The following is a 27330-nucleotide window of genomic DNA, read 5'->3' on the forward strand; positions in this document are numbered from 1 at the left end:
ACAAGGACGGGGTTACTATTCCACACTGTTTGTGGTACCGAAACCGGACGGTTCGGTGAGACCCATTTTAAATTTGAAATCCTTGAACACATACATAAAAAAATTCAAGTTCAAGATGGAATCGCTCAGGGCGGTTATTGCAAGCCTGGAGGAGGGGGATTACATGGTATCCCTGGACATCAAGGATGCTTACCTACATGTCCACATTTACCATCCTCACCAGGAGTACCTCAGATTTGTGGTACAGGATTGCCATTACCAATTCCAAACACTGCCGTTTGGACTGTCCACGGCACCGAGGGTCTTTACCAAGGTAATGGCAGAAATGATGATACTCCTTCGAAAAAAGGGAGTTTTAATTATCCCGTACTTGGACGATCTCCTTATAAAGGCGAGGTCCAAGGAGCAGTTGTTGGTCGGAGTAGCACTATCTCGGGAAGTGCTACAACAGCACGGATGGATTCTATACATTCCAAAGTCACAGCTGGTTCCTACCACACGCCTACTGTTCCTGGGGATGGTTCTGGACACAGAACAGAAAAAAGTGTTTCTCCCGCAGGAGAAAGCCAAGGAGCTGTCATCTCTAGTCAGAGACCTCCTGAAACCAAAACAGGTATCGGTGCATCACTGCACACGAGTCCTGGGAAAAATGGTAGCTTCTTACGAAGCAGAATTCCATTCGGCAGGTTCCATGCAAGAACCTTTCAGTGGGACTATAGTAGCACTATCTCAAGTAGTTCTACGACAGCACGGGTGGATTCTAAATATTCCAAAACCGCAGCTGTTTCCGACGACACGTCTGCTGTTCCTAGGGATGATTCTGGACACAGTCCAGAAAAAGGTGTTTCTCCCGGAGAAGAAAGCCAGGGAGTTATCCGAGCTAGTCAGGAACCTCCTAAAACCAGGAAAAGTGTCAGTGCATCATTGCACAAGGGTCCTGGGAAAAATGGTGGCTTCTTACGAAGCGATTCCATTCGGTAGATTTCACGCAAGAACTTTTCAGTGGGATCTGCTGGAAAAATGGTCCGGATCGCATCTTCAGATGCATCGGCTGATAACCCTGTCTCCAAGGACCAGGGTATCTCTACTGTGGTGGCTGCAGAGTGCTCATCTTCAAGAGGGCCGCAGATTCGGCATACAGGACTGGGTCCTGGTAACCACGGATGCCAGCCTTCGAGGCTGGGGGGCAGTCACACAGGGAAGAAATTTCCAAGGACTTTGGTCAAGTCAGGAGTCGTCCCTACTCATAAATGTTCTGGAACTGAGGGCCATTTACAATGCCCTAAGTCTGGCAAGGCCTCTGCTTCAAAACCAGCCGGTACTGATCCAATCAGACAACATCACGGCAGTCGCCCATGTAAACCGACAGGGCGGCACAAGAAGCAGGATGGCGATGGCAGAAGCCACAAGGATTCTCCGATGAGCGGAAAATCACGTCTTAGCACTGTCAGCAGTGTTCATTCCGGGAGTGGACAACTGGGAAGCAGACTTCCTCAGCAGACACGACCTACACCCGGGAGAGTGGGGACTTCATCCAGAAGTCTTCCAACTGTTGGTAAACCGTTGGGAAAGGCCACAGGTGGACATGATGGCGCCCCGCCTCAACAAAAAGCTAAAGAGATATTGCGCCAGGTCAAGGGACCCTCAGGCGATAGCTGTGCACGCTCTAGTGACACCGTGGGTGTACCAGTCGGTTTATGTGTTCCCTCCTCTGCCTCTCATACCAAAGGTACTGAGAATAATAAGAAGGCGAGGAGTAAGAACGATACTCGTGGTTCCGGAATGGCCAAGAAGAGCTTGGTACCCAGAACTTCAGAAAATGATATCAGAGGACCCATGGCCTCTACCGCTCAGACAGGATCTGCTACAGCAGGGGCCCTGTCTGTTCCAAGACTTACTGCGGCTGCGTTTGACGGCATGGCGGTTGAATTCCGATCCTAAAGGAAAAGGGCATTCCGGAGGAAGTCATTCCTACGCTAATAAAAGCCAGGAAAGAAGTAACCGCAAACCATTATCACCGTATATGGCGAAAATATGTTGCGTGGTGTGAGGCCAGGAAGGCCCCTACAGAGGAATTTCAGCTGGGTCGTTTTCTGCACTTCCTACAGTCGGGAGTGACTATGGGCCTAAAATTGGGTTCCATTAAGGTCCAGATTTCGGCTCTGTCGATTTTCTTCCAGAAAGAACTGGCTTCACTGCCTGAAGTTCAGACTTTTGTAAAGGGAGTGCTACATATTCAGCCCCCTTTTGTGCCTCCTGTGGCACCTTGGGATCTCAACGTGGTGTTGAGTTTCCTGAAATCACATTGGTTTGAGCCACTTAAAACTGTGGATCTGAAATATCTCACGTGGAAAGTGGTAATGTTATTGGCCTTGGCTTCGGCCAGGCGGGTGTCAGAATTGGCGGCTTTGTCATGTAAAAGCCCTTATCTGATTTTCCATATGGATAGGGCAGAATTGAGGACTCGTCCCCACTTTCTCCCTAAGGTGGTATCAGCTTTTCACTTGAACCAACCTATTGTAGTGCCTGCAGCTACTAGGGACTTGGAAGATTCCAAGTTACTGGACGTAGTCAGGGCCTTGAAAATTTATGTTTCCAGGACGGCTGGAGTCAGGAAAACCGACTCGCTTTTTATCCTGTATGCACCCAACAAAATAGGTGCTCCTGCTTCTAAGCAGACTATTGCTCGCTGGATTTGTAGCACAATTCAGCTGGCGCATTCTGCGGCTGGATTGCCGCATCCTAAATCAGTAAAAGCCCATTCCACAAGGAAGGTGGGCTCATCTTGGGTGGCTGCCCGAGGGGTCTCGGCTTTACAACTTTGCCGAGCTGCAACTTGGTCAGGGGCAAACACGTTTGCAAAATTCTACAAATTTGATACCCTGGCTGAGGAGGACCTTGAGTTCTCTCATTCGGTGCTGCAGAGTCATCCGCACTCTCCCGCCCGTTTGGGAGCTTTGGTATAATCCCCATGGTCCTTACGGAGTTCCCAGCATCCACTAGGACGTCAGAGAAAATAAGATTTTACTCACCGGTTAATTTATTTCTCGTAGTCCGTAGTGGATGCTGGGCGCCCATCCCAAGTGCGGATTGTCTGCAATACTTGTATATAGTTATTGCCTAACTAAAGGGTTATTGTTGAGCCATCTGTTGAGAGGCTCAGTTATATTTCATATTGTTAACTGGGTATAGTATCACGAGTTATACGGTGTGATTGGTGTGGCTGGTATGAGTCTTACCCGGGATTCAAAATCCTTCCTTATTGTGTCATCTCTTCCGGGCACAGTATCCTAACTGAGGTCTGGAGGAGGGGCATAGAGGGAGGAGCCAGTGCACACCAGATAGTACCTAATCTTTCTTTTAGAGTGCCCAGTCTCCTGCGGAGCCCGTCTATTCCCCATGGTCCTTACGGAGTTCCCAGCATCCACTACGGACTACGAGAAATAGATTTACCGGTGAGTAAAATCTTATTTTAAACTTCAATTCACAATTTCTATACTTCTGCACAATGCACAATCCTATATCACGCTCCTCTACAAATTTCCTCATGATTTGCGTATTACCTTTACCTTTATTAACGTGAGTCAGCCTCCTCATGCCACCAAGTCTCCACTCACTTGGTGTACCCACGGGACCCGAATTTCCGGGGTTCAAATCCTCTCACTCTGCTTTCACTCACTCAAATACATCTTGTTTTTCTTTTCTGTACAGAAAATCTTTTACTCCCTTTAGGTCAGTAGCTTTTTTCCAGAGGTGCTCACAGTTTTTAAACTAAATTTTAGACTAACCTGCTTTTGAAATTGGATAGTTATGTGCTATTGTACTAAATGTATACTATACCGCCTTTAATTGAACAAATAGTGTAATTTGTACTTAGCATCCGTATTCCTACGCAACCTTGCGTAAACACGCGACCAGCGTGCCTTTTACACTACGAGTGCTCTCCTGTACTTTATCCGGACCACATGTACAAACGTGCGTCCGCAATAAAACAAACCACACAATCTCTATAAATGTGAGCAATACTAACTATAATCGCTCACTTAACACAACACCCAGTTTTTTTTCTGTTTAAACCTTAACAACCAGACCAGAACTGCGTTTCATGTCTATAATTACTCCCTTAAATACATTTATTTCAAATTTATCTGTATAGCAAACAAATGTATCCGATTTCACACAGATCTATAATGACTGCAATAATCTATAATTTAAATGATATGATTCAAATTGGATAGCTATCTTACAGAGCATACACTGATATAAATATACACATAATTATAATAATATTATATATATATGTATCATTCACTGGCCTTACCTCTTCACTGCCTCTAATTTTCATATCAAAGATATTTGCTTTTCACTACTAAAAAAAAGTGGTTACACAGGTTAATTTGCATTTCAATGGCTACACTCCATAGTAAGCAGACTCTACAAGTCTTGGAAGAAAAGGATAAAAAAAAAAAATTCCACAGACAAGAAGGAAAAAAAAAATCACTTATCTCACCATTTACTCTCACTAGGCTCAATTGAAACTATTTGTAATTGACTATGGCATGGGTTAACTAAATGCATTGGTAACTCATAAATGGTGCTGGATGTGACAAAGGAAACTGATTGTTCTGAGCACACTGAAAATCAGCTATTTAGAAAGTGACCTTCCTAAAATGGCCACTGCTCCTCCCCCTTCCACATCCATGAGGTTTACACAAGATGGTGGACAGGCCATGTGGTTAGACCAAAATGGAGGACACACCATGTAGCTCCTTCACAAATCACAAATTATGCAAGCACCAGAAGTTACTTTAGGCCTGAGTTTAAAAAAAAAAAGCTATATCAAGGCTATGCAGCAACTTTTAAATGTACTTTTAAAGCTACTTAGCAGATAAACAATCCAATCTGAATCAAACACAATATGACTTATTTGAACTTTGTTTTGCAACAATAAAAATACGCTTTAGCATCTTAAATATTATGAGAAATACATTGTCCCTTGAATTTCATATCAGCGGCTTACTGATAACACAACAGAACACACGGATATTATACAAACAAAAGGAAGGTGAGTATATACTGCACCCACAGATAGCAGCAGTAAGGGTGTCCAGGGAGATGTCACTCTCTCTCCACCAAAATTATAGAACAAGAGCAAAAGTCCACCTTCCGCTGCGCTATCCGTAAGTCCTGAGATAGGGTTAGATAAAAAAAATTTCAGACAAAACAAAACAGTCTCAAATTTTAGAGTCCATAAAAGAAAAACATCCACAATCTAGATGATTCTGGGTGGGTGATGTTTAGGGATCTTTAAATAGTACTTGACAGGGGTCTAACTTGCACGTATAAATGAAGAATTCTTTATAGGTACGCACAGTACTCACATGTACAATGTGCGTGCAGTATCCATAAAGGTATCTTTCTCCTCCATGCAATTTGATCTTCCTCCCTTGTAGATTCCCCTCAAAAGCAAGCAAAGAAAAAAAGGGGGTATGGAACCCCAATGGTGTAATACGTTCAATACGATATAAAAGATACACAGAAGTTCCAAAGATGGTTTAAATCTTATTCGTAATTGGGCGCATACCCAACTCACATAAGTGAAAACGTAATACTCCTATAAAGGTATCTTTCCGAAATTCAGAAAAAAATGGGGGTGATGCGTACCCCAAACTCACGTTCTACAGGATTCATGAAGACACATCAAGGTTTCTTTAGAGAGTGGTTTTCCTGCCTCTTCTCTATCACACTCTCCCCGGGGCCACCAGGTACATAAAACCCACAAAAAAGGAAGGTTTTATGGTAATGTGTCCGTTTAATGTGGAAAACAATTTAAAACATCCAAAGGGTTTTTTTTATAAAAACATAATTCACCATGCATACAATGGAGGAACACATCCAAATACTAGGAGGTAGTTGTGAAAAAAACAGACCTTGGGTGCGGTAAATCCGGATTCCCACACTCCTGAGTGCTGATCTCCTGGGTATCGGGGCGTGCCTCCTTAACCACCAACGCGTTTCAACTTAAAAAGTCTTTGTCAATGTGTGTCTAGGTGGTGTATTTTCTGGGTTTAAATACCCTGTAGCATGGTGGCATCCATTAAAGGGGCGGGTCAAACGACCAAATCTAAAAAATCTCTATATAGCTCATATACGGGCTCTTTCATATGGGATAGCTTCCATATACAGTGGCAAAGTCAAAGATAGCCACAATGCACTGTTATAATAAGTATAAACCCTTTAAAAAAGATGATTTCTTATAGCTTGCGTCCCACACACTGTGGAACGCACATAACATCCGCCGGAAGTGACCCGGGAGTGCGGATGGACATTGCCGTTCCCATGGTGATGGGCGGACCCCGCCATTCCCATGGCAACACACCGCATCCCGCCGCAAATGGAACTCTGAATATCATGCCTGGCTGAGAGTGGCCGGCGCTATGTGTAGGAATTACCTTTTAATGGTGAACGAACACCATATATAAAAGTCTTCCCTCCATATTACTCTCTCTCTCTCTGTAAAATCATGTAGGCACTGGTCTGGCAGCATCTCTACCATCGTCTGGGCCAAAAACGGCAACTACTGTGTGTCTGATCAGCAATGTGCTATATAGTTTGGGGGAGTGCACACATCTAGTCTAAGGGAGGGAACTTTCTCATTCATGATGAGTCACTGGTCAATTCATATGCAAACCAGGTTCAGCCTTGAAGACATCAAAAGGGCTGGCCTGAGTTTCCTGTCCACCACCTATTTGGAATGTCCATTGTCCTAATAAGAGTGACTTTAGCTTTCATACATTTAATCATTACTACTCATAGCAATGTCCTACAACTTAATAACAAGTATCAAATGAATCTACATATTAATCTGGTTACTGTACTAATAAACACGACATGTCTATCTTGCTCTGCTCCAATAATACACATACATGACGTTACTCCATTATATAATTTTAAATCATTATGATGTCTGGCGCTTGATATGTTATAATTATGTGCTGTATGAAATATGAGTCGAATCTATCTCTGTGGCATGTCTGTGTAAATGCGTATGTTACCATATATTGCTGTGCTCACTGCGCGTATTTGGAAGCTTAGCGACTCATATGTGTGGAGTCTGTATGTTCTCTCTATGTAATATTTTTTTGACTTCGACACCTCTGTTGAGAACATACTGTATATTACCATTGTATTGCCTTTATTAAACCCGGGTAGGAAACACATCAGGGATGCCCATGAGGGAGTTGTCCCATAGCGGGAGGAGAAAGACAGATATTCCTAAAATTCAGTCTACAGAAATCCCAGATTTGACATGAAGAACTGTTGCCGGGAGCTAATGGGGGACGGCTGTTTTCTCCATGGCTGAAATAATCATAATTTTAATCTGACTTTTGCATATACAGCCTGTTAGGATATTAGTGGTCTCTATTACTTGCGCTGGTCCTACCGCCACACTTTTTAAGTGTGTCCTCTTGCATCTTTGCACTGAGTGTGGCTTTCGAGCCTCCCAGTCCTGGCATGAAGTGGCGTGGCATCCCAGTCCTGGCAGATCATGGCGTGGCCTCCCTACGGCACACCAATATAGAATCAATGCCATGCAATATACAGTTTAAACGCTGGGTGGCGAATGCTCCACAGACAAAAACTACAGTGCTGAAACAATATTGTGTCAGTGGCTGGTGATCCCTGATAAGCCGGCCAATCACATTCAGGCAATGCAAATAGTCATTGTGCTTGGCACCTCCCCCATGGTGTATCTGTAGATGTGAATAGTGAGATGGTGAGAAGCGATATGCCAAAAATAATTGGAGTCTTACAGATTTATCAGGATACAGGGAACAATTTTCCATTTGGGATATAGCAGAGAATGTGACCTGGATCCACTGCTTAGAATTGGGCAGGACTTACTATAAGTGTTTTAGGTTAACTACGGCTCTTGAACTGCTTTAGCCAAGAAAAATTACCACAATATGGAAACAATTGTATGCAACAGTGTTATTATTATTATTATTATTATTATTATTATTATTATTATTATGTTTAGCCTTAGTGTATCTGTCTCCTAGAGTGTAGACGGCTGTGATGTGAGGAGAGTGAACATCCAGTGGCTCCGAGCCCAGATGGGCATCGTGTCCCAGGAGCCCATATTGTTTGACTGCAGCATAGCGGAGAACATTGCCTATGGAGATAACAGCAGGACGGTGCCACAAGAAGAGATTGAACGAGCAGCCATAGGGGCCAATATCCAGAGCTTCATTGAAGCCCTCCCAAATGTGAGTCTCTGCTCTGTCCCTGTGATGTCTCATCGTGCTGGTAGAATACATGTCCTCTGTAATGATTGGATGCTACTTGCTTGTATGGGGTTATTTAAAACCTGGAGGGGGCCTAAGTCCAAAAGATGTCATATGTCCAAATATAGCAAAAAAAGGGATAAATCTGCACAGGATGTAACAATTTTAGTTCAGTAAATTTAGAAATATTGTCATTAAACCAACATAAATGCCTACTTAAATAATAACTTCAGCAAATGGTTGGTGGTGCTCCAGAAAAATAGTTATGACAACTATAAAACAACAAGTATGGTCCTTTGAAGAAGAAAAAGGACCAAAAAAAGAAACTACAGGCCTTTTCCTGGGCACACTTGAAAAAATTGTTGATATGATGAAATTGATTTAAAAAATAACTTTTATTTATCTATACTTATAAGAAAAAGGGGCGAGAGCTGGCATCAATAGTTAAAAAGCATGAGTGTTAGCCAGTACCAATGTACCTATTATAGGCGAACAGATAATAGGTGAGCGAAAATGAAAAAATCCTCATCCATGGAGATAGTTCACATACATCCTCTGTAATCGGGAATTTGTGTAAATGAGGTCACTGCCTCGACTCCAATGTAGTCTGACAATTGTTGTTAGTCTGAGATCCGGTTGATAGTGGGTCCCAAATGGCTATAATCGTTGGAGAGTAAAATACCTACGGTACCTAGTATTCCCTGGTGGTTCCCCATCCAGGTACTGACCAGGCCCTGCAGTGCTTGGCTTCCAAGATCAGACGAGTTTGGGCATACTCAGTGCGGTCTGACCGTAGGTAGGTTTGTCTCCTAGGTGCGGTGTTTACCAATTTTTTTGGGACCCAGAATCAATCACAGAATAAATGGATGCTGTTGCTGGGGTCTTACAATTAATGTTTGACAAAAAAATAATAAAAATAATAAATAAATAACATCTCTACAATTGTGCTCTCAAAAACAGCCTGAGCGGTGGGAGGACTTTATGGTGCCCAATGGCAGAATAGATGGAAAGTCTATAGCAATTATGCTATAAAAACAGCCCAAGCAGCAGGAGGGTTTGGTAATCTCCACGATAATAAGAACAGGAACAGATATGTCTTAAATATGATAATAACCCTATTGATTGGAGCATGTATGGTAGGAAAAAATTACGACTTTATAGTGCCCAAGGGAAAAATAGATGGAAAATCTATAGCAATTATGCTACAAAAGCAGCCCAAGCAACAAGAGGGTTTTATAATCTCCACAATAATAAGAGCAGTAGCAAATGTGTCTTAAATATGGTAATAACTCTATTGATTAGAGCATGTATGCTAGAAAAAAAATATTACACCTGTCCCTTGTAAGAGGGTTCCTTCTTCTCCACTTTTAACCAATAATTACCCAGTGATTTATCACTGGAAAAAATGATTGATCAATTGTCCTGTTAATAGGGAAGTGCATAGAAAAGTTTTGTGGGAAGGCAGTGGGGAGCCGTAGTAGGGCAGGAACGCCCGTTTATTCAGCCAAGAGCTGATGCTATCTTACCCCACCCTTACTGGAGACCCTCAGACTGATGGACGAGGCAGGAGTCGATGAGTAAGGCGCCGGCGGCCGCGGTCCGCACGACCGGAAGTTCGGGCGCCGAGACCGGAAGTGACGCGCGTTTCGCTCCGAGAGCTTGATTACATGATCAACCGGATCTCAGACTAACAACAATTGTCAGACAACATTGGAGTCGAGGCAGTGACCTCATTTACACAAATTCCCGATTACAGAGGATGTATGTGAACTATCTCCATGGATGAGGATTTTTTCATTTTCGCTCACCTATTATCTGTTCGCCTATAATAGGTACATTGGTACTGGCTAACACTCATGCTTTTTAACTATTGATGCCAGCTCTCGCCCCTTTTTCTTATAAGTATAGATAAATAAAAGTTATTTTTTAAATCAATTTCATCATATCAACAATTTTTTCAAGTGTGCCCAGGAAAAGGCCTGTAGTTTCCTTTTTTGGTCCTTTTTCTTCTTCAAAGGACCATACTTGTTGTTTTATATGTCCAAATATGCCAATGGAATAATGACATTGGACTGGTAGGAGGTAAATAAGTGAAATTGGTGCAGGGTGTATGATGTAGCTCCTCCTGGACTCAGGGCCCCAAGTGTATCCTGCACCCTGCATAGATATGCCATTGGTGACAATATTACACAACATTCTTATCCCTGAAGCAGATTATGGCGACTTGTGTCTCTAGCCAATTTGGATCTGCAAATTCCAACATGCCCTGCCAACCTCAGGAAGCTAACTCTCTCTGCACATGTTACATCTGCCCCACCTGCAGTGCACATGGTTTTGTCTAGTTGTGTGCTTTTTTGCTTTGCTAACAAACCTGAATCAGGCCCAGAGTTCCTCATATGGATTCTGATGCTGAACCTAAAACTTAGCAGTACGATGAGTACGTATCCCTGATATCTGCAGATTGATATGTTAAACTAGAGTTTCCAAAAGTCCGTCATTCCAGTCCAGGTTTTAAAGGTATTCATGCTTGAGTCCAGATGGTTATATCAAATTGACTGAGGTACTAATTAAGTCACCTATGCTCAAGCATAGATATCCTTAAAACCTGGACTGTAATGGTGGAGTTTGGGAAACTCTAGTTTACATGTAACAAGTCATCAGGACGGGATGTAGTTATGTGACCGGCTACTTGTGAAATGTGCGGTTGAATGTGGGAGGTGTCACAATTGTGTCATCATGACTCCACCTTTGCGGTTCAATACTGTGATTTGCGCCTTTTTACAATGGGGGGCGGGGCTGCGATGATGCAATTCAGTGCAAATGTCATCACTAAACTAACCGGTCACATTACCTCCCCCTGCATCCCGCATCCTCACTATTCCGACGGTCGGTATGCCATAGAGTGGGAATAGAACCTGTGGCTCCACCGAACCCGCTTGTTGCATTCGCCCCCACCTGCATTTCGCTGCTGGCATGCTGACGTCGGTATGCTGACTGGCGATCTTCTGACCGCCGGTCACGCAATACACACCCATCAGGACATCCATTGCTGGGAGTGAAGAGATTCTCCTGTGTCCCAGCAGTGCAGGGATGAGAATAAGACTGCACCCTGTAATGCCAACATATCATGTCACTGTACTGTAGATTAATGCAGAGAATCCCTTCAGCGAGCAGTGTGTTACTGTATTTATATGTGTTCAGTGGCTATACAATGTATTCAGTACACAGTGTTTCTCTATCGTCCTAAGTGGATGCTGGGGTTCCTGAAAGGACCATGGGGAATAGCGGCTCCGCAGGAGACAGGGCACAAAAAAGTAAAGCTTTTACCAGATCAGGTGGTGTGCACTGGCTCCTCCCCCTATGACCCTCCTCCAGACTCCAGTTAGATTTTGTGCCCGAACGAGAAGGGTGCAATCTAGGTGGCTCTCCTAAAGAGCTGCTTAGAGAAAGTTTAGCTTAGGTTTTTTACTTTACAGTGAGTCCTGCTGGCAACAGGATCACTGCAACGAGGGACTTAGGGGAGAAGTAGTGAACTCACCTGCGTGCAGAGTGGATTTGCTGCTTGGCTACTGGACACTAGCTCCAGAGGGACGATCACAGGTACAGCCTGGATGGTCACCGGAGCCGCGCCGCCGGCCCCCTTGCAGACGCTGAAGAGAGAAGAGGTCCAAAATCGGCGGCTGAAGACTCCTGGGTCTTCATAAAGGTAGCGCACAGCACTGCAGCTGTGCGCCATTTTCCTCTCAGCACACTTCACACAACAGTCACTGAGGGTGCAGAGCGCTGGGGGGGGCGCTCTGAGAGGCAAATAAAAACCTTATTAGAGGCAAAAAATACCTCACATATAGCCCACAGAGGCTATATGGAGATATTTAACCCCTGCCTAACTTCAAAAATAGCGGGAGACGAGCCCGCCGAAAAAGGGGCGGGGCCTATCTCCTCAGCACACAGCGCCATTTTCTCTCACAGAAAAGCTGGAGAGAAGGCTCCCAGGCTCTCCCCTGCACTGCACTACAGAAACAGGGTTAAAACAGAGAGGGGGGGCACTGATTTTGGCGATATTGTATATATATAAAAGATGCTATAAGGGAGAAACACTTATATAAGGTTGTCCCTATATAATTATAGCGTTTTTGGTGTGTGCTGGCAGACTCTCCCTCTGTCTCCCCAAAGGGCTAGTGGGTCCTGTCCTCTGTCAGAGCATTCCCGGTGTGTGTGCTGTGTGTCGGTACGTGTGTGTCGACATGTATGAGGACGATGTTGGTGAGGAGGCGGAGAAATTGCCTGTAATGGTGATGTCACTCTCTAGGGAGTCGACACCGGAATGGATGGCTTATTTAGAGAATTACGTGAGAATGTCAACACGCTGCAAGGTCGGTTGACGACATGAGACGGCCGACAATCTATTAGGACCGGTCCAGGCGTCTCAGAAACACCGTCAGGGGTTTTAAAAACGCCCATTTACCTCAGTCGGTCGACACAGACACAGACACGGACACTGAATACAGTGTCGACGGTGAATAAACAAACGTATTTCTCATTAGGGCCACACGTTAAGGGCAATGAAGGAGGTGTTACGTGTTTCTGATACTACAAGTACCACAAGAAAGGGTATTATGTGGGAGTGAAAAAACTACCTGTAGTTTTTCCTGAATCAGATAAAATAAAATGAAGTGTGTGATGATGCGTAGGGTTACCCCGATAGCAAATATTGGCGTTATACCCTTTCCCGCCAGAAATTAGGGTACGTTGGGAAACACCCCTTAGGGTGATAAGGCGCTCACACGCTTATCAAGTGGCGTTACCGTCTCCAGATACGGCCGCCCTCAAGGAGCCAGCTGATAGGAAGCTGGAAAAATATCCTAAAAAGTATATACACACATACGGTGGTTATACTGCGACCAGCGATCGCCATCAGCCTGGAGATGCAGTGCTGGGTTGGCTTGGTCGGATTCCCTGACTGAAAATATTTTATTCATGTAGAGCATTTAATAGGATGCATTCTATATATATGTATGTGAGATGCACAGAGGGATATTTGCTCTCTGGCATCAAGATAAGTGCGTTGTCCATATCTCCCAGAAGATGTCAGGGACACGACAGTGGTCAGGTGATACAGATCCCATACGGCAGATGGAAGTATTGCTGTATAAAGGGAAGGAGTTATTTGGGGGTCGGTCCATCGGACCTGGGGACCACAGCAACAGCTGGGAAATCCAACCTTTTTTACCCCAAGTTACATCTCAGCTAAAAAAGACACCGTCTTTTCAGCCTCAATCTTTCCTTTCCCATGAGGGCATGCAGGCAAAAGGCCAGTCATATCTGCCCAGACATAGAGGTAAGGGAAGTAGACTGCAGCAGGCAGCCCTTTCCCAGGAAAAGAAGCCCTCCACCGCGTCTGCCAAGTCCTCAGCATGACGCTGGGGCCGTGCAAGCGGACTCAAGGTGGGGGGGTAGTCTCAAGAGTCTCAGGGCGCAGTGGGATCACTCGCAAGTTGACCCCTAGATCGTACGAGTATTATCCCAGGGGTAAAGATTGGAGAGTCGAGACATCTTCTCCTCGCAGGTTCCTGAAGTCTGCTTTACCAACGGCTCCCTCCGACAGGGAGGCAGCATTGGAAACAATTCACAAGCTGTATATCCAGCAGGTGATAATCAAAGTACCCCTCCTACGACAAGGAAAAGGGTATTATTTTTCCACACTATATTGTGGTACTGAAGCCAGACGGCTTGGTGACACATAGTCTAAATCTAAAATGTTTTGAACACTTACATAAAAGGTTCAAATCGAGATAAAGTCACTCAGAGCAGTGATAGCGAACCGGAAAAAAGGGGACTATATGGTGTCCCTGGACATCAAGGATTACCTCCATGTCCAAATTTTGTCCTTCTCATCAAGGGTACCTCTGGTTCGTGGTACAGAACTGTCAATATCAGTTTCAGACGATGCCGTTTGAATTATCCACGGCACCCCGGGCCTTTTTACCAAGGTAATGGCCGAAAAGATGTTTCTTCAAAGAAAAAAGGCATCTAAATTATCCCTTACTTGCACGACCTAAAAAGGGCAAGTTCCAGAGAACAGTTGGAGGTCGGAAGAGCACTATCTAAAGTAGTTCTTCGACGGCACGACTGGATTCTAAATATTCCAAGAATCGCAGCTGTTTTCCGACGATACGTCTGCTGTTCCTAGGGATGATTCTGGACACGGTTCAGAAAAAGGTTTTTCTTCCCGAGGAAAAAGCCAAGGAGTTATCCGACCTGTCAGGAACCTCCTAAAACCAGGAAAGGTGTCTGTACATCAATGCACAAGAGTCCTGGGAAAAATGGTGGCTTTTTACGAAGCAATTCCATTCGGCAGATTCCATGCAAGAATTTTCCAAAGGGATCTGTTGGACAAATGGTCAGGGTCGCATCCTCAGATGCACCTGCGAATAACCCTGTCGCCAAGGACAAGGGTATATCTTCTGTGGTGGTTGCAAAAGGCTCATCTATTGGAGGGCCGCAGATTCGGCATACAGGATTTGATCCTGGTGACCACGGACGCCAGCCTGAGAGGTTGGGGAGCAGTCACACAAGGAAGAAACTTCCAGGGGGTATGGACGAACCTGGAAAAGTCTCTTCACATAAACATTCTGGTACTAAGAGCAATCTAAAATGCTCTAAGCCAGGCGGAACCACTCCTGCAAGGAAAACCGGTGTTGATTCAGTCGGACAACATCACGGCGGTCGCCCATGTAAACAGACAGGGCGGCACAAGAAGCAGGAGTGCAATGGCAGAAGCTGCCAAGATTCTTCGCTGGGCGGAGAATCACGTAATAGCACTGTCAGCAGTGTTCTTCCCGGGCGTGGACAACTGGGAAGCAGACTTCCTCAGCAGACACGATATTCACCCGGGAGAGGGGGGTCTTCATCCAGAAGTCTTCCACATGCTAATAAACTGTTGGGAAAGACCAATGGTAGACATGATGGCGTCTCGCCTCAACAAGAAACTGGACAAGTATTGCGCCAGGTCAAGAGATCCACAGGCAATAGCTGTGGACGCACTGGTAACACCTTGGGTGTACAAATCAGTATATGTGTTTCCTCCTCTGCCTCTCATACCAAAGGTATTGAAGATTATACGGTGAGGAGGAGTAAGAACAATACTAGTGGCTCCGGATTGGCCAAGAAGGACTTGGTACCCGGAACTTCAAGAGTTGGTCACGGACGACCCGTGCCCTCTACTTCTGAGAAGGGACCTGCTACAACAGGGTCCCTGTCTCTTTCAAGACTTACCGCGGCTGCGTTTGACGGCATGGCGGTTGAACGCCAGATCCTAAAAGGGAAAGGCATTCCAGAAGAAGTCATTCCTACCTTGATTAAGGCAAGGAAGGAAGTCACCGCGAAACATTATCACCGCATTTGGCGAAAATATGTCGCGTGGTGCGAGGATCGGAGTGTTCCGACGGAGGAATTTCAACTGGGTCGTTTCCTACTTTTCCTACAATCAGGATTGTCTATGGGTCTCAAATTGAGATCTATTAAGGTTCAAATTTCGGCCCTGTCAATATTCTTCCAAAAAGAATTGGCCTCAGTTCCTGAGGTACAGACTTTTGTTAAAGGAGTACTGCATATACAGCCTCCTGTGGTGCCTCCGGTGGCACCGTGGGATCTAAATGTAGTTTTAGATTTCCTCAAATCCCATTGGTTTGAACCATTGAAAAAGGTGGATTTTAAATATCTCACATGGAAAGTGACTATGTTACTGGCCCTGGCTTCCGCCAGGAGAGTATCTGAATTGGCGGCTTTATCTTATAAAAGCCCTTATCTAATCTTCCATTCGGATAGGGCAGAACTGAGGACTCGTCCGCATTTTCTCCCTAAGGTGGTATCAGCGTTTCACCTGAACCAACCTATTGTGGTGCCTGCGGCCACTGGCGACTTGGAGGACTCCAAGTTGTTGGACGTTGTCAGAGCCTTAAAAATATACATTTCAAGGACGGCTGAAGTCAGAAAATCTGACTCGCTGTTGATACTATATGCACCCAACAAGTTGGGTGCCCCTGCTTCTAAGCAGACGATTGCTCGTTGGATTTGTAACACAATTCAACTTGCTCATTCTGTGGCAGGCCTGCCACAGCCTAAATCTGTTAAGGCCCATTCCACAAGGAAGGTGGGCTCATCTTGGGCGGCTGCCCGAGGGGTCTCGGCATTACAATTCTGCCGAGCAGCTACGTGGTCGGGGGAAAACACGTTTGTAAAATTCTACAAATTTGATACCCTGGCAAAAGAGGACTTGGAATTCTCTCATTCGGTGCTGCAGAGTCATCCGCACTCTCCCGCCCGTTTGGGAGCTTTGGTATAATCCCCATGGTCCTTTCAGGAACCCCAGCATCCACTTAGGACGATAGAGAAAATAAGAATTTACTTACCGATAATTCTATTTCTCGGAGTCCGTAGTGGATGCTGGGCGCCCATCCCAAGTGCGGATTATCTGCAATACTGTACATAGTTATTGTTAACAAATTCGGGTTATATTGTTAAGGAGCCATCTTTAAGAGGCTCTTTCTGTTATCATACTGTTAACTGGGTTTAGATCACAAGTTGTACGGTGTGATTGGTGTGGCTGGTATGAGTCTTACCCGGGATTCAAATTGCCTCCCTTATTGTGTACGCTCGTCCGGGCACAGTACCTAACTGGAGTCTGGAGGAGGGTCATAGGGGGAGGAGCCAGTGCACACCACCTGATCTGGTAAAAGCTTTACTTTTTTGTGCCCTGTCTCCTGCGGAGCCGCTATTCCCCATGGTCCTTTCAGGAACCCCAGCATCCACTACGGACTCCGAGAAATAGAATTATCGGTAAGTAAATTCTTATTATTTATCCCTCACTACAATACATTGCCTCTCTGATAGAAATATAACACGTCTGTTGGAGATAAGGGCACCCAGCTCTCCGGGGGTCAGAAGCAGCGGATCGCCATTGCCCGAGCTCTTGTGCGTCAACCCAAAATCCTACTTCTGGATGAAGCCACATCTGCTCTGGATACAGAGAGCGAAAAGGTGGGATAGGGAGTTCCAGTTATTCCATTTTTTTAAAATCTTACTTAAACAGAACTCAGACAGGTACTACAGCGGATAATTCCAACTTTACCAGGATAATTCTAACTTTACCAGTGCAGTGCAGGGATAACTTGCTACTATCAAGAACACGGCTCACAGTTACTGTGGGCTTTTCTAGAGTTGGATGTATGTTTGTTTTCTTATTGCATGACATACACCTGTTTGTGGAAGACATGTGCACACAGAATGCATATATACTTTTATGTATTATTGACTTGTATCATATGCCTGGACATGCAGATTGAGGACCGGAGGGGTAGGAAAGGGAAATCTGAGTACAGTAAAGGTGGGGACATGCTGACATGTCTCAGTTGTGGGCTTGAATGTAGGAGGTGTCACAATTGTGTCATCATGACTCCACCTCTGCTGTTCAATACTGTGATTTGCGCCTTTTTACAGTGGAGGGCGGGGCTGCGATGATGCAATACAGTGCGAATGACATCACTAAACCAACGGACCATCCAGCTCACTCTCCCAGACATCCGGGATAGCTGACAAGCATGTATTAGAACAGGGGTGGGCAATTATTTCAGCTGGGGGGCCGCTTAACACTTCCAGTGAATGTTCGAGGGCCACACACATGGGCGGGGACTAATATAAATGACAAATATTTGTAGGAGTAAGTCCTGGGCTGCGCAGAGACTGCACAAAGTAGATTTTTGCAGCTCTGCGTACACATACGCAGCTCTGCGTAGACTTGCACGGGTGAATTTACATTCCCCCTGGGGGCGGCGACTACCCGAACGCAGGACAGCAAAATTTGCAGCACAGTGATCAGGTCTGAATCAGCTTCTTAGTCAGCAGTTGCTGAAAAATAAGACCCGTTATAGGGCCCAATTCTGACCCGGTCGCTGCTGTGTATTTTCGCACAGCAGATGATCGGGTCTGAACTGCGCATGCATTGCAGTGCGCAGGCACGTCGGTCCGCCGCGCTGGGGAGCGTCGGGCAGTAATGGGATGGTGCGAACAAAGCAATCGTACAGGCGATCGCAAGGTGATTGACAGAAAGAGGCCGTTTGTGGGTGGTAACTGACCGGTTTAGAGGAGTGCACGGAAAAATGCAGGAGAGACCAGGCGTTTGGAGGGAGGGTTTCTGACGTCAACTCCGGCCCCGATCATCCCACTGGAAGAGTAAGTCCTGGGCTGCGCAGAGACTGCACAAACTTCTGTTTCTGCAGCTCTCCTGCACATGCGATTACCCTCCTCCCCCTGTAGGCGGTGACTACCTGATCGTAGCAGTGCAAAAATCACACCCTAGCGATCAGTTCTGAATTAGGCCCATAGTTTTTTATATATATATATATATATATATATATATACACAAAGTGTAGTAATCCCGGCACTCCCTCTCCAAATGGCAATGTGCTGCAGTGCCCTCCTAGAGAAACAATGCTGATCCTCAATATAATGGATGGAGACAGGCGGCACTCAAGCAGACTCAAATAGAGTGAAAAAAGCGGTCCGTTTATTGATCCAATATATGGATCAATAAACGGACCGCTTTTTTCACTCTATTTGAGTCTGCTTGAGTGCCGCCTGTCTCCATCCATTATATATATATATATATATATATAAATAACTATAAAAACATAGTATTATATACAGATGTGTGTATATGTATATATATATATATATATATATACATACATACATACATATGTATATATATATAACTGTAAAAACACACACACCATGTGTGTAGCCCCCTCAGCGATAGCGATGCGCGGCCCCGCACATCGCTATCGCTGCTGCTAGATTGCATGCAGGCCAATCTAGCGGGTCGCTCACTTCACCCGCTGGGTGAAGTGATCGCCCCCCCTCGTCTCCCCCCGCACGGTCAGCACAGATCGCGCTGTGCTGAGCGGCAGGAGAAATGTGTGCTGAGCGGTTCGCTCAGCACACATCTCTCCCAAATCGGCCCGTGGGTACTTGGCTTAAAAAACATATCCAGTAATAAAAAAAATAAAAATAAAAAACTGCTGAAAACAAACAAACAAACAGCATCCTGTGTAATGCTGTTATCAATCGTATTCACAGCTCCCCTCTCCCTTAAACCCATATAGTAGTCTCTACCCCCCTTCCCCCACCCCTGAACCCACATAGCAGTCACTACCCCCCTTCACCCCTTCCCCTGAACCTATGCAGCAGTCTCTACCCCCCTCCTCTCCACTCTCCTTCCTCCTCCTCCTCTCCCCCCCGCCCTCCTCCTCCTCCCCCCCCCCCCCCCCTACCCATATAGCAGCTTTACCTTAGATGTGTTTTTTTCACTGGCAGATCTGCTGCCCAGATTATCCACCTTCCCTGCCAGATCCGCTGCCCGCTGCGCAGAGCCGCTGCTGCTACCCGCTGCACTCTCCTGCCGTGGCTCCGCCCCTATGCCGCCCAGCGCCTGATGTCACAGAGGAAATCCCGCTCAGCAGACCGGGTATTTCCTCAGCGGCGCTGCGTCTCGGAGCTTCGTAGCGCAATGACAAGCGGCTCAGCCGGGCCGCTTGTCATTGCACAGTGGTATGGGACAGCGGGCCAGGCAGAATCGGTTCGCGGGCCGCATCCGGCCCGCGGGCCGCATGTTGCCCACCCCTATATTAGAAGCACTGCTTATTGGCTACTTGTGAAATGACCTCTCCATCTGATCTCATCTAAATCATTAGCATTGCAGCTACAGTGTATTATATGAAGTCCCGACTGTTTCTGATTACCTAATTGACGTTTCCCATTGGACTACTGTCAGAAAGGTTCCTAAACAGCAGAATTTGTATTTAAGTTTTTTTTTTATTCGATTCATTTTTAATTATTTTTTATTTAATTACATAGGATAAAGCAAAAAATAAAAAAAAGCATTGAATGTGGAACAAACCATGTTACAGTATAAGGGGTGCAGATACATGTATTGTAAAACTGTGATAAGTGTTTGTTCTGTACCCCTACAGGTTGTACAAGAAGCTCTGGACAAAGCGCGGGAGGGCCGCACGTGTATTGTGATTGCCCACCGGCTATCCACCATCCAGAATGCAGATAAAATAGCTGTGATCCAGAATGGGAGAGTCGTAGAACAGGGGACACATCAACAGCTGCTGCAGCAGAAAGGGGTCTATCACTCGCTGGTCACAATACAGCTGGGACCCGCATGAGGTGGACACATGGCCAGACGTTATACTACCTGACTTATCAGAGGATGGGTTACCTTTACTGATTCAGATTATTTAATTTTGAATCTAAAGGCCAGTTATTTGGACAATATTTGTGTATCAGGGACAATTAGGACCAAGCAAAGTACATACAGTGTCTATTCCTCCAACACCTGACAGCAAAATGCATCATTTTGACCAAAGAGATGTATCAGCCATAAGAGTAAATTGGTTATGTGAGTGCTTACTTCTCTGGGGCACATATGTTGCTTTCTAATCTGGATATTGTTGATGGCATCTGATCTCCTGTCTTCAGAGTGAGAGAGATTTTCCAGCCCTGACACATAGAGAGGTGAGACCCAAGTTCTGTAATGGAATGTGGTCAGCATCCCAGCAGTTGTGATGCCAGAATAACGACACCACTCAGAAACCCGGCGACATCTCGAGGGTAATTATCTGGGTGCCGGTTAGGATTAGGCACTAGAGGGGGGTTAGCCATAGCTGCCATCCCCTTGAGTCTTAACCCTAGCCGCCACACTCACTGTCTTAGCCCTAACCTTCACCCCAGGTGACTTAGGGTTAGGGTAGAGGACAGGGGAGGGTAAAATAATTACCCTGTCCCCTGTCGGCATTTAAATTGTTGGGATGCTGGTGTCGGTCATGTCACCCCCAGCATACCGACTGCCAGTCTTCTATATCACACCCCTCCAAATAAGCCCAATTTAGGAACATTCTCTATTTTGGTGTAACAAAGAAATGGGCTAGTAAAGGTGAACATTGCGGTATACAAAGCTAAACTTGTAGTAATTAATCTCTTTACATTTCAGGCTGTAAGTAGTTATAATCTAAATAATAAGTCTATAGTACTGTATATCCTTACAATAAATACTATATCTGCTTAGCTCTTAACTGATATCTATCTATCTATCTATCTATCTATCTATCTATCTATATATATATACACAGTACGCAAACACACACACTGCGACCAATCATCTTATATAATAAAATGATAACGCTGCTGCTCACCTCTATGGAGGGGAATTCAAATGTTTTGTCCGCCGCCACTAGATGACGCCCGACAGAGCATTTCAGTTGTTGCTGGATGCGCACAACCGCTAGCGCTGGCATTACTATGCTGTTGTTCCGTCATTTTGATGTGCTGATAACTAGTGCAGTATAAAGTGTATAACGTTTGATTGCAGATAAATGGCTTTTCTGAGACAATAACTTATTTGCCCTTAGTACTATTGTGAATTATCATTTTTTCTAACAAGAAGGTGAGCTCAGTTACCCTACAGTATATAAGAGTATGGGGACATCCCTTCTAATTCATGTGTAACTTCAGCCAAACCTGAAAGCAAGCATACAGCCAGGCAATCACACTATTCTAACATATCAGCAGAATGGCTCATACTGAAGAGCTCAATGACTTTCAGCGTGGCACTGTCAAAGGATGCCACCTTTCCCATAAGTATATTGGAACCCTGCCATGAGACCCTGGAGCAGTAGTAATGCATCCTCTGTGTTGCATTACTGTATACAAGGACATTATAGAAAATTCTGTGCTTCTAACTGTGGCAACAGTTTCACAAAAGCTCTCTCCTCTTACAGTATGACACTGCTCCATGTACAAAGTGTGGTCCATCAAACCGTGTGGAAAACTTGTCTGGTCTGCATAGAATCTGTCCCCAGGTTTATGGAACACCTTTGGGTGACCTGGGGCTTAATTCAGACTGGATCGCTGCAGCAGCGGTGTTTGCAGTCTGAATCCCTATGTGGAGTGTGCGCCTGCACACCCCGGGAACCCAATGAGATACTAAAAGCATCTCAGGGCTGCGATCGCCTCTGCCTGATTGACAGGCAGAGGTAGTCACGGGGCTGGAGGGGGCGTGCCAACGGCGTTAGAACGCTGTTGGCGGGGCGCGGTCCAGACAACAGAGGCGTATCCGTAACGTTGCAAGGGCAGGCCGCGGCGACTGCGTGACATCACACGCAGCTGCTGCAACCCGGGACACGGAGAGTAATGGTCTGCCAGTGCGCAGGAGCTGCGTTGGCAGGGAGCTAATCGCCGGGTGCAAAAGCATTGCCACCGTGTGAGGCTTTTGCGCCCTTGCATGTTGGGAGCCAGACTAGCCCTGTGCTGGACGTCCCCCCGCATCTCTGAGTAAATGATCGTAGATGTGCTAAATTTAGCACATCTACTATCAAATCTGAATTACCCCTCTGGAACATTATATGAGCCTAGCCTTATCACCCAGCATCAGTTGTCACCCTCCGCATGGTTCATGGCTAAACTGATGCATTTTCCTAAATGTAGCAGAGCACCTTCCAAGAAGGGTGGCAGATGTTATAGCAGCAAGGGGGAGCAACTCCATATTAAAGTCCATGCTGTGGTAGCTCTTGTGGTTCAGGGTGTCAGTCACTCTGGAAAAGTTGCTTGTTAGGGATCTAGCAAAAAAGGCCCAATCCATTTCACTTCCTGCTCCATGTTTGACAGCTGGTGTTACACACTGAAGATCTGTCCTTTCGCCTTCTCCAGGGCTTACAGAAACCAAAGATTTCACATTTTTATTAATCTTTTTATAAGACCTTCTTCCAGTCTTCAGTAGTCTACAATGAAGTAATGCTTCATTGGCCAGACAAGCCTCTTTTTCTACTTTGCCGTCTGCGTAATGGCTTTCTTACTGCCACACTTTCAGACTCGCTGCTTGAAGTCTTCTCTTTACATAAGACTTGCTTACTTTAACCAGTGATAAGTTGTGCTTGAAGTTGTTCTTGTATGAGCTACCAGCTGGTGCCTCGGAAACTTGTCTTCTGATTCTGTCCTGGCTTTAGGTCAGCCAAACCTCATCCTGCCAGTATATTTTCCAGTTCCTAAATGCTGCAGAAAACTGTTCTCACAGACGCCTTGGCTTTCTTGCCATTTTGTTAAGACTTACATTTTTATGTGTTATAAAGGTCTGTCTGTCTACCTTTGGTAATTGCCTTAATCTTCCCATTGTGATAGCAGTATAATGTTTTTTGTAGTGCAGAATTAGCCAAATAAGGATGTAATACAGTCTGTTCCATCACAGACAGAGGGGTCAGTTTACTAAAGCTTCTAAGACAGAGAATTGGTGATGTTGTTTATAACAACTAGTCAGATGCTATCATTTTCTAAAAGGCAATAGAGAAACTATAGACAGCATTTCATTGGTTGCTATGGAGAACATCACCAATTCTCTGTTTTAGAACCTTTAGTAAATTTACCCGATAGGGTTTGTAATCAAGTGATCAACAGAAGTTGGGACACCTGTAGGAATTGTTTGCATCATCTTTCAAGGATCACTTTACTTCCATTGCTGCAGAACAGCCGTAAGTTATTAACCCATTACTTGTTGCTTGAAAAAGTTTTTTTTTATACTGTAACTCTGAAATTTATATTATTTTTTTAAAGTTTCCGTAATCTAAACTTTTATTAACCTCTCGCAGTTTACCATTTACCTTTGTACTGTTTCAGGTTATTTGCTAGACTTGAATTGTTTACATTTCAATAAAAACTGCAGTAAATACTGGTGTTCTAAAACTGTTGACCAGTAGTGTAAGCAGGAAACATCGACCGTGGTCACTTGATGGCTTGTAGCTCCAGTCCTTCCTGTAGTCCAGATTTCAATCCACTTGTTGAAATACAGTAGCTGTCATCATTATCCACGGACATTTGCAGCAGCCCTGTCCATGGTAAGCGAGATCTGGTATCAGACATCTGCAGGGAGTGCTATAGAAGATCTACAATGATGTCTAGGTCAATAGTTATTAGGTCGACCCCATATGGTTGAAATGCATTAGGTCGACACTGGCAAAAGGTTGACATGTATTAGGTCGATACTGACAAAAGGTCTACACAGGAAAAGTTCGACATGGGAAATGGCTTACACAAAAAATGTTTTTTTTACTTTTTTTTGTTTCGTTTCACTGTCAGAGCACAGAGAATGCTGCAGGCAAGATGCCTCGCTCCTCTACCGCTGCACTCTGCACAGGTTACTATTCACAATTGTAGTCCACGTGGATGGTTAAATATGAAAAAGGTGTAAAAAAGGTAAAAACCCTTAAAAAGTTTTATCGACATGTTTCGAGCATTGCGATGTTGACCATTTGAATCTGTCGACCTTTTGTAACTGTCGACCTTTTTCAGTGTTGGCTTCTTGCCAGCATTGACCTAATGCATGTCAACCTTTTTTCAGTGTTGACCATATGGGGTCAACCTAATGACTGTCGACCTAGACATCGTCTGTCTATATATAGGAACCCACATCTGCACGGTGCAAAACATTGCAAGATCCATGTACCAGCCCCAGTACGACTATACATGTATTACCACTTCCCTGTGCTGGCTTACTATCTATCAGTGTTTTCTTTATTTATTTTTTCCTGTTGTTTATTTCTTTTTCGCTTTTTCACATATTTGTTTATATTCCTTTTTCTTTTTCCTGATTAATCTCTCACTCTCTCTATCTTTCCTCTCATTCCCCTGTTTCTGAATGATTTCCCTCCTTCCCGTGAGTCTCTGACTGGGCTTATCTCGCTAAGCTTATCAACTTAACACCACCTTTCCTTCTGTCAAGGAAAATAGATACATGTCAAAGCAAACAGATGTCATCTTGTCAGGTCAGCATGCAGCACCAGGGTTTACATTCTGCTTTCCACTATAAACTGTCTATTCAAATAGAGTGCCCCCCTCATTCTGAGTCCTTTTACTGTATCTGTGTCCTGATAGGCCCTCAATGTAAGGGGGCTGTCATCTGTGGCATACTGTAACTTAGCTAATGGCCTGTACATACTTACTTAAACGATGTTTCTTGGTAACATATCATCAGCTAATTTCTGTCAATCAATATAACAGATTATTTTGCCTGGACAACCCCCATTAAGGGTAGTCTTTGTATTAACCTTAATTTCTGTCAATCATATTGTACTTTCTGCAGTGTAAAACCCCATGAGCATACAACTTGAGGTTACTGCTACTCAGCCTGTGGTAGCGGACCTGCTGGATTGAATAAACTTTATAACTCTTTTCCAAAACAAACAAAACCTGAATATACTTTATCACTTCGCTTTGACGTTTACGCTCTCTGGTTTCTTACTTTATCTTTCCTGTCATTTTTGTGTCCTAATAAATGAAAAATATTAATTTACATTAAGCACTGTGTGTCATCATTACGTCCATGCCGGTACACCAAGGGATGGGGGGAGGGGGGAGTACTAATTATCCGAATCTAGAGGGGGCAACCCTTTGCAGTGTTTGGCACCACACATGGGAGCAGGTGTATTAAGTTTGGAGAAGGGATAAAATAGGATTTTAATTACCTACCGGTAAATCCTTTTCTAGTAGTCCGTAGAGGATGCTGGGGTTCACATTAGTACCATGGGGTATAGTCGGGTCCCTTGGGAGCCATGGGCAATTTAAGAGCTTAATAGTGTGGGCTGGCTCCTCCCTCTATGCTCCTCCTACCAGACTCAGTCTAGAAACTGTGCCGAAGAGACGGACATACTTTGAGAGAAGGAAACAGTATCGTACTGGGGCATGTAGGGCCCACCGGGGGAATACAGTGATAGGGGCCCATGTTTAGGGGTGTGGCCAGTCTCTAGAGGGGGTGTACCCAGCCGCCACATTGGTTTGCCTAACCATTTTGCAAGTGTTGGTCACCTAGATAAATATATACAGTAAATACTGTAGTGCATGCATGATAATGTACTAGATTAGTAACAGTACAGTCTGAAATTTGATCCCTAGAGGAGGGGGTGGGCCCCCAGGCAGTAGGGCCCACCGGTAGTTTCCCCTGTACCCCTGTGGGCCAGTCCAACCCTGGAAGGAAATACACAGATAGTGGTGAAATTCATACCAGCTCACACATAACAACAGAAAATCAAGCCCAACCAGCTTGAAACAATACAGCAAAGGCCGAACAACTGTACTTAACCAAGTAACAATGCAGTACTTAACCAAGTAACAACTGCAGGAAAACGAAGTGCTGGGCGGGCGACCAGCATCATCTATGGACTACGAGAAAAGGATTTACCGGTAGGTAATTAAAATACTATTTTCTCTTACGTCCTAGAGGATGCTGGGGTCCACATTAGTACCATGGGGATGTACCAAAGCTCCCAGTACGGGAGGGTGAGCGGTGCAGTTCCTGCAGAACCGATTGACCAAACTTCAGGTCCTCAGAGGCCAAAGTATCGAACTTGAAGAACTTAGCAAACGTGTTCGACCCTGACCAAGTTACAGCTCGGCAAAGTTGTAAAACCGAGACACCCCGGGCAGCCGCCTAGGAAGAACCCACTTTACGAGTAGAGTGGGCCTTAACAGATTTTGGACACGGCAAGCCTGCTGTAGAATAATCATGCTGGATAGTACACCTGATCCAGCAAGAAATCATCTGCTTAGAAGCAGGCCACCCAACCTTGTTGGGATCATAAAGGACAAACAGAGCGTCCGACTTCCTGTGACGAGAACTTCACATACATTTTCAAAGCCCTCACAACATCCAAGGACTTTGAAGTAATTGAGGAGTTAGTAGCCACTGGCACCACAATAGGTTGGTTGATATGAAAAGCTGACACAACCTTCGGAAGAACTTGCTGACGCGTCCTGAGTTCAGCTCTATCTTCATTGAAAATCAAGTAGAGGCTCTTGCAGGACAATGCCCCCAATTCTGACACACGTCTAGCAGATGCCAATGCCAACAGTGTGACCACCTTCCAAGTAAGAAACCTGACCTCAACCTCCTGTAAAGGCTCGAATCAATCTGATTGCAGAACTGCAGCACCACGTT

At 45.0% G+C, this 27330-nt stretch overlaps 1 protein-coding gene and 1 pseudogene across 2 annotated transcripts in view; one reads left to right on the forward strand and one right to left on the reverse strand.

The window, feature by feature from the left end:
* Nucleotides 1-25691, forward strand: part of LOC134927267 (ATP-dependent translocase ABCB1-like) — a 503919-nt gene extending 478228 nt beyond the window's left edge. For both annotated transcript variants that reach the window (XM_063921477.1, XM_063921479.1), the window contains exons 26-28: nt 8064-8270; nt 17181-17327; nt 20318-25691. In XM_063921477.1, the coding sequence (XP_063777547.1) occupies nt 8064-8270; nt 17181-17327; nt 20318-20518 (555 nt within the window). In that variant the 3' untranslated portion in view covers nt 20519-25691. The remainder of the gene's footprint in view (nt 1-8063; nt 8271-17180; nt 17328-20317) is intronic.
* LOC134931591 (5S ribosomal RNA) lies at nt 8968-9086 on the reverse strand (annotated as a pseudogene).
* Nucleotides 25692-27330: the final 1639 nt, after the last annotated feature.

This window comes from Pseudophryne corroboree, chromosome 5 (assembly GCF_028390025.1).
Source record: "Pseudophryne corroboree isolate aPseCor3 chromosome 5, aPseCor3.hap2, whole genome shotgun sequence".
Lineage (NCBI taxonomy): Eukaryota > Metazoa > Chordata > Amphibia > Anura > Myobatrachidae > Pseudophryne > Pseudophryne corroboree.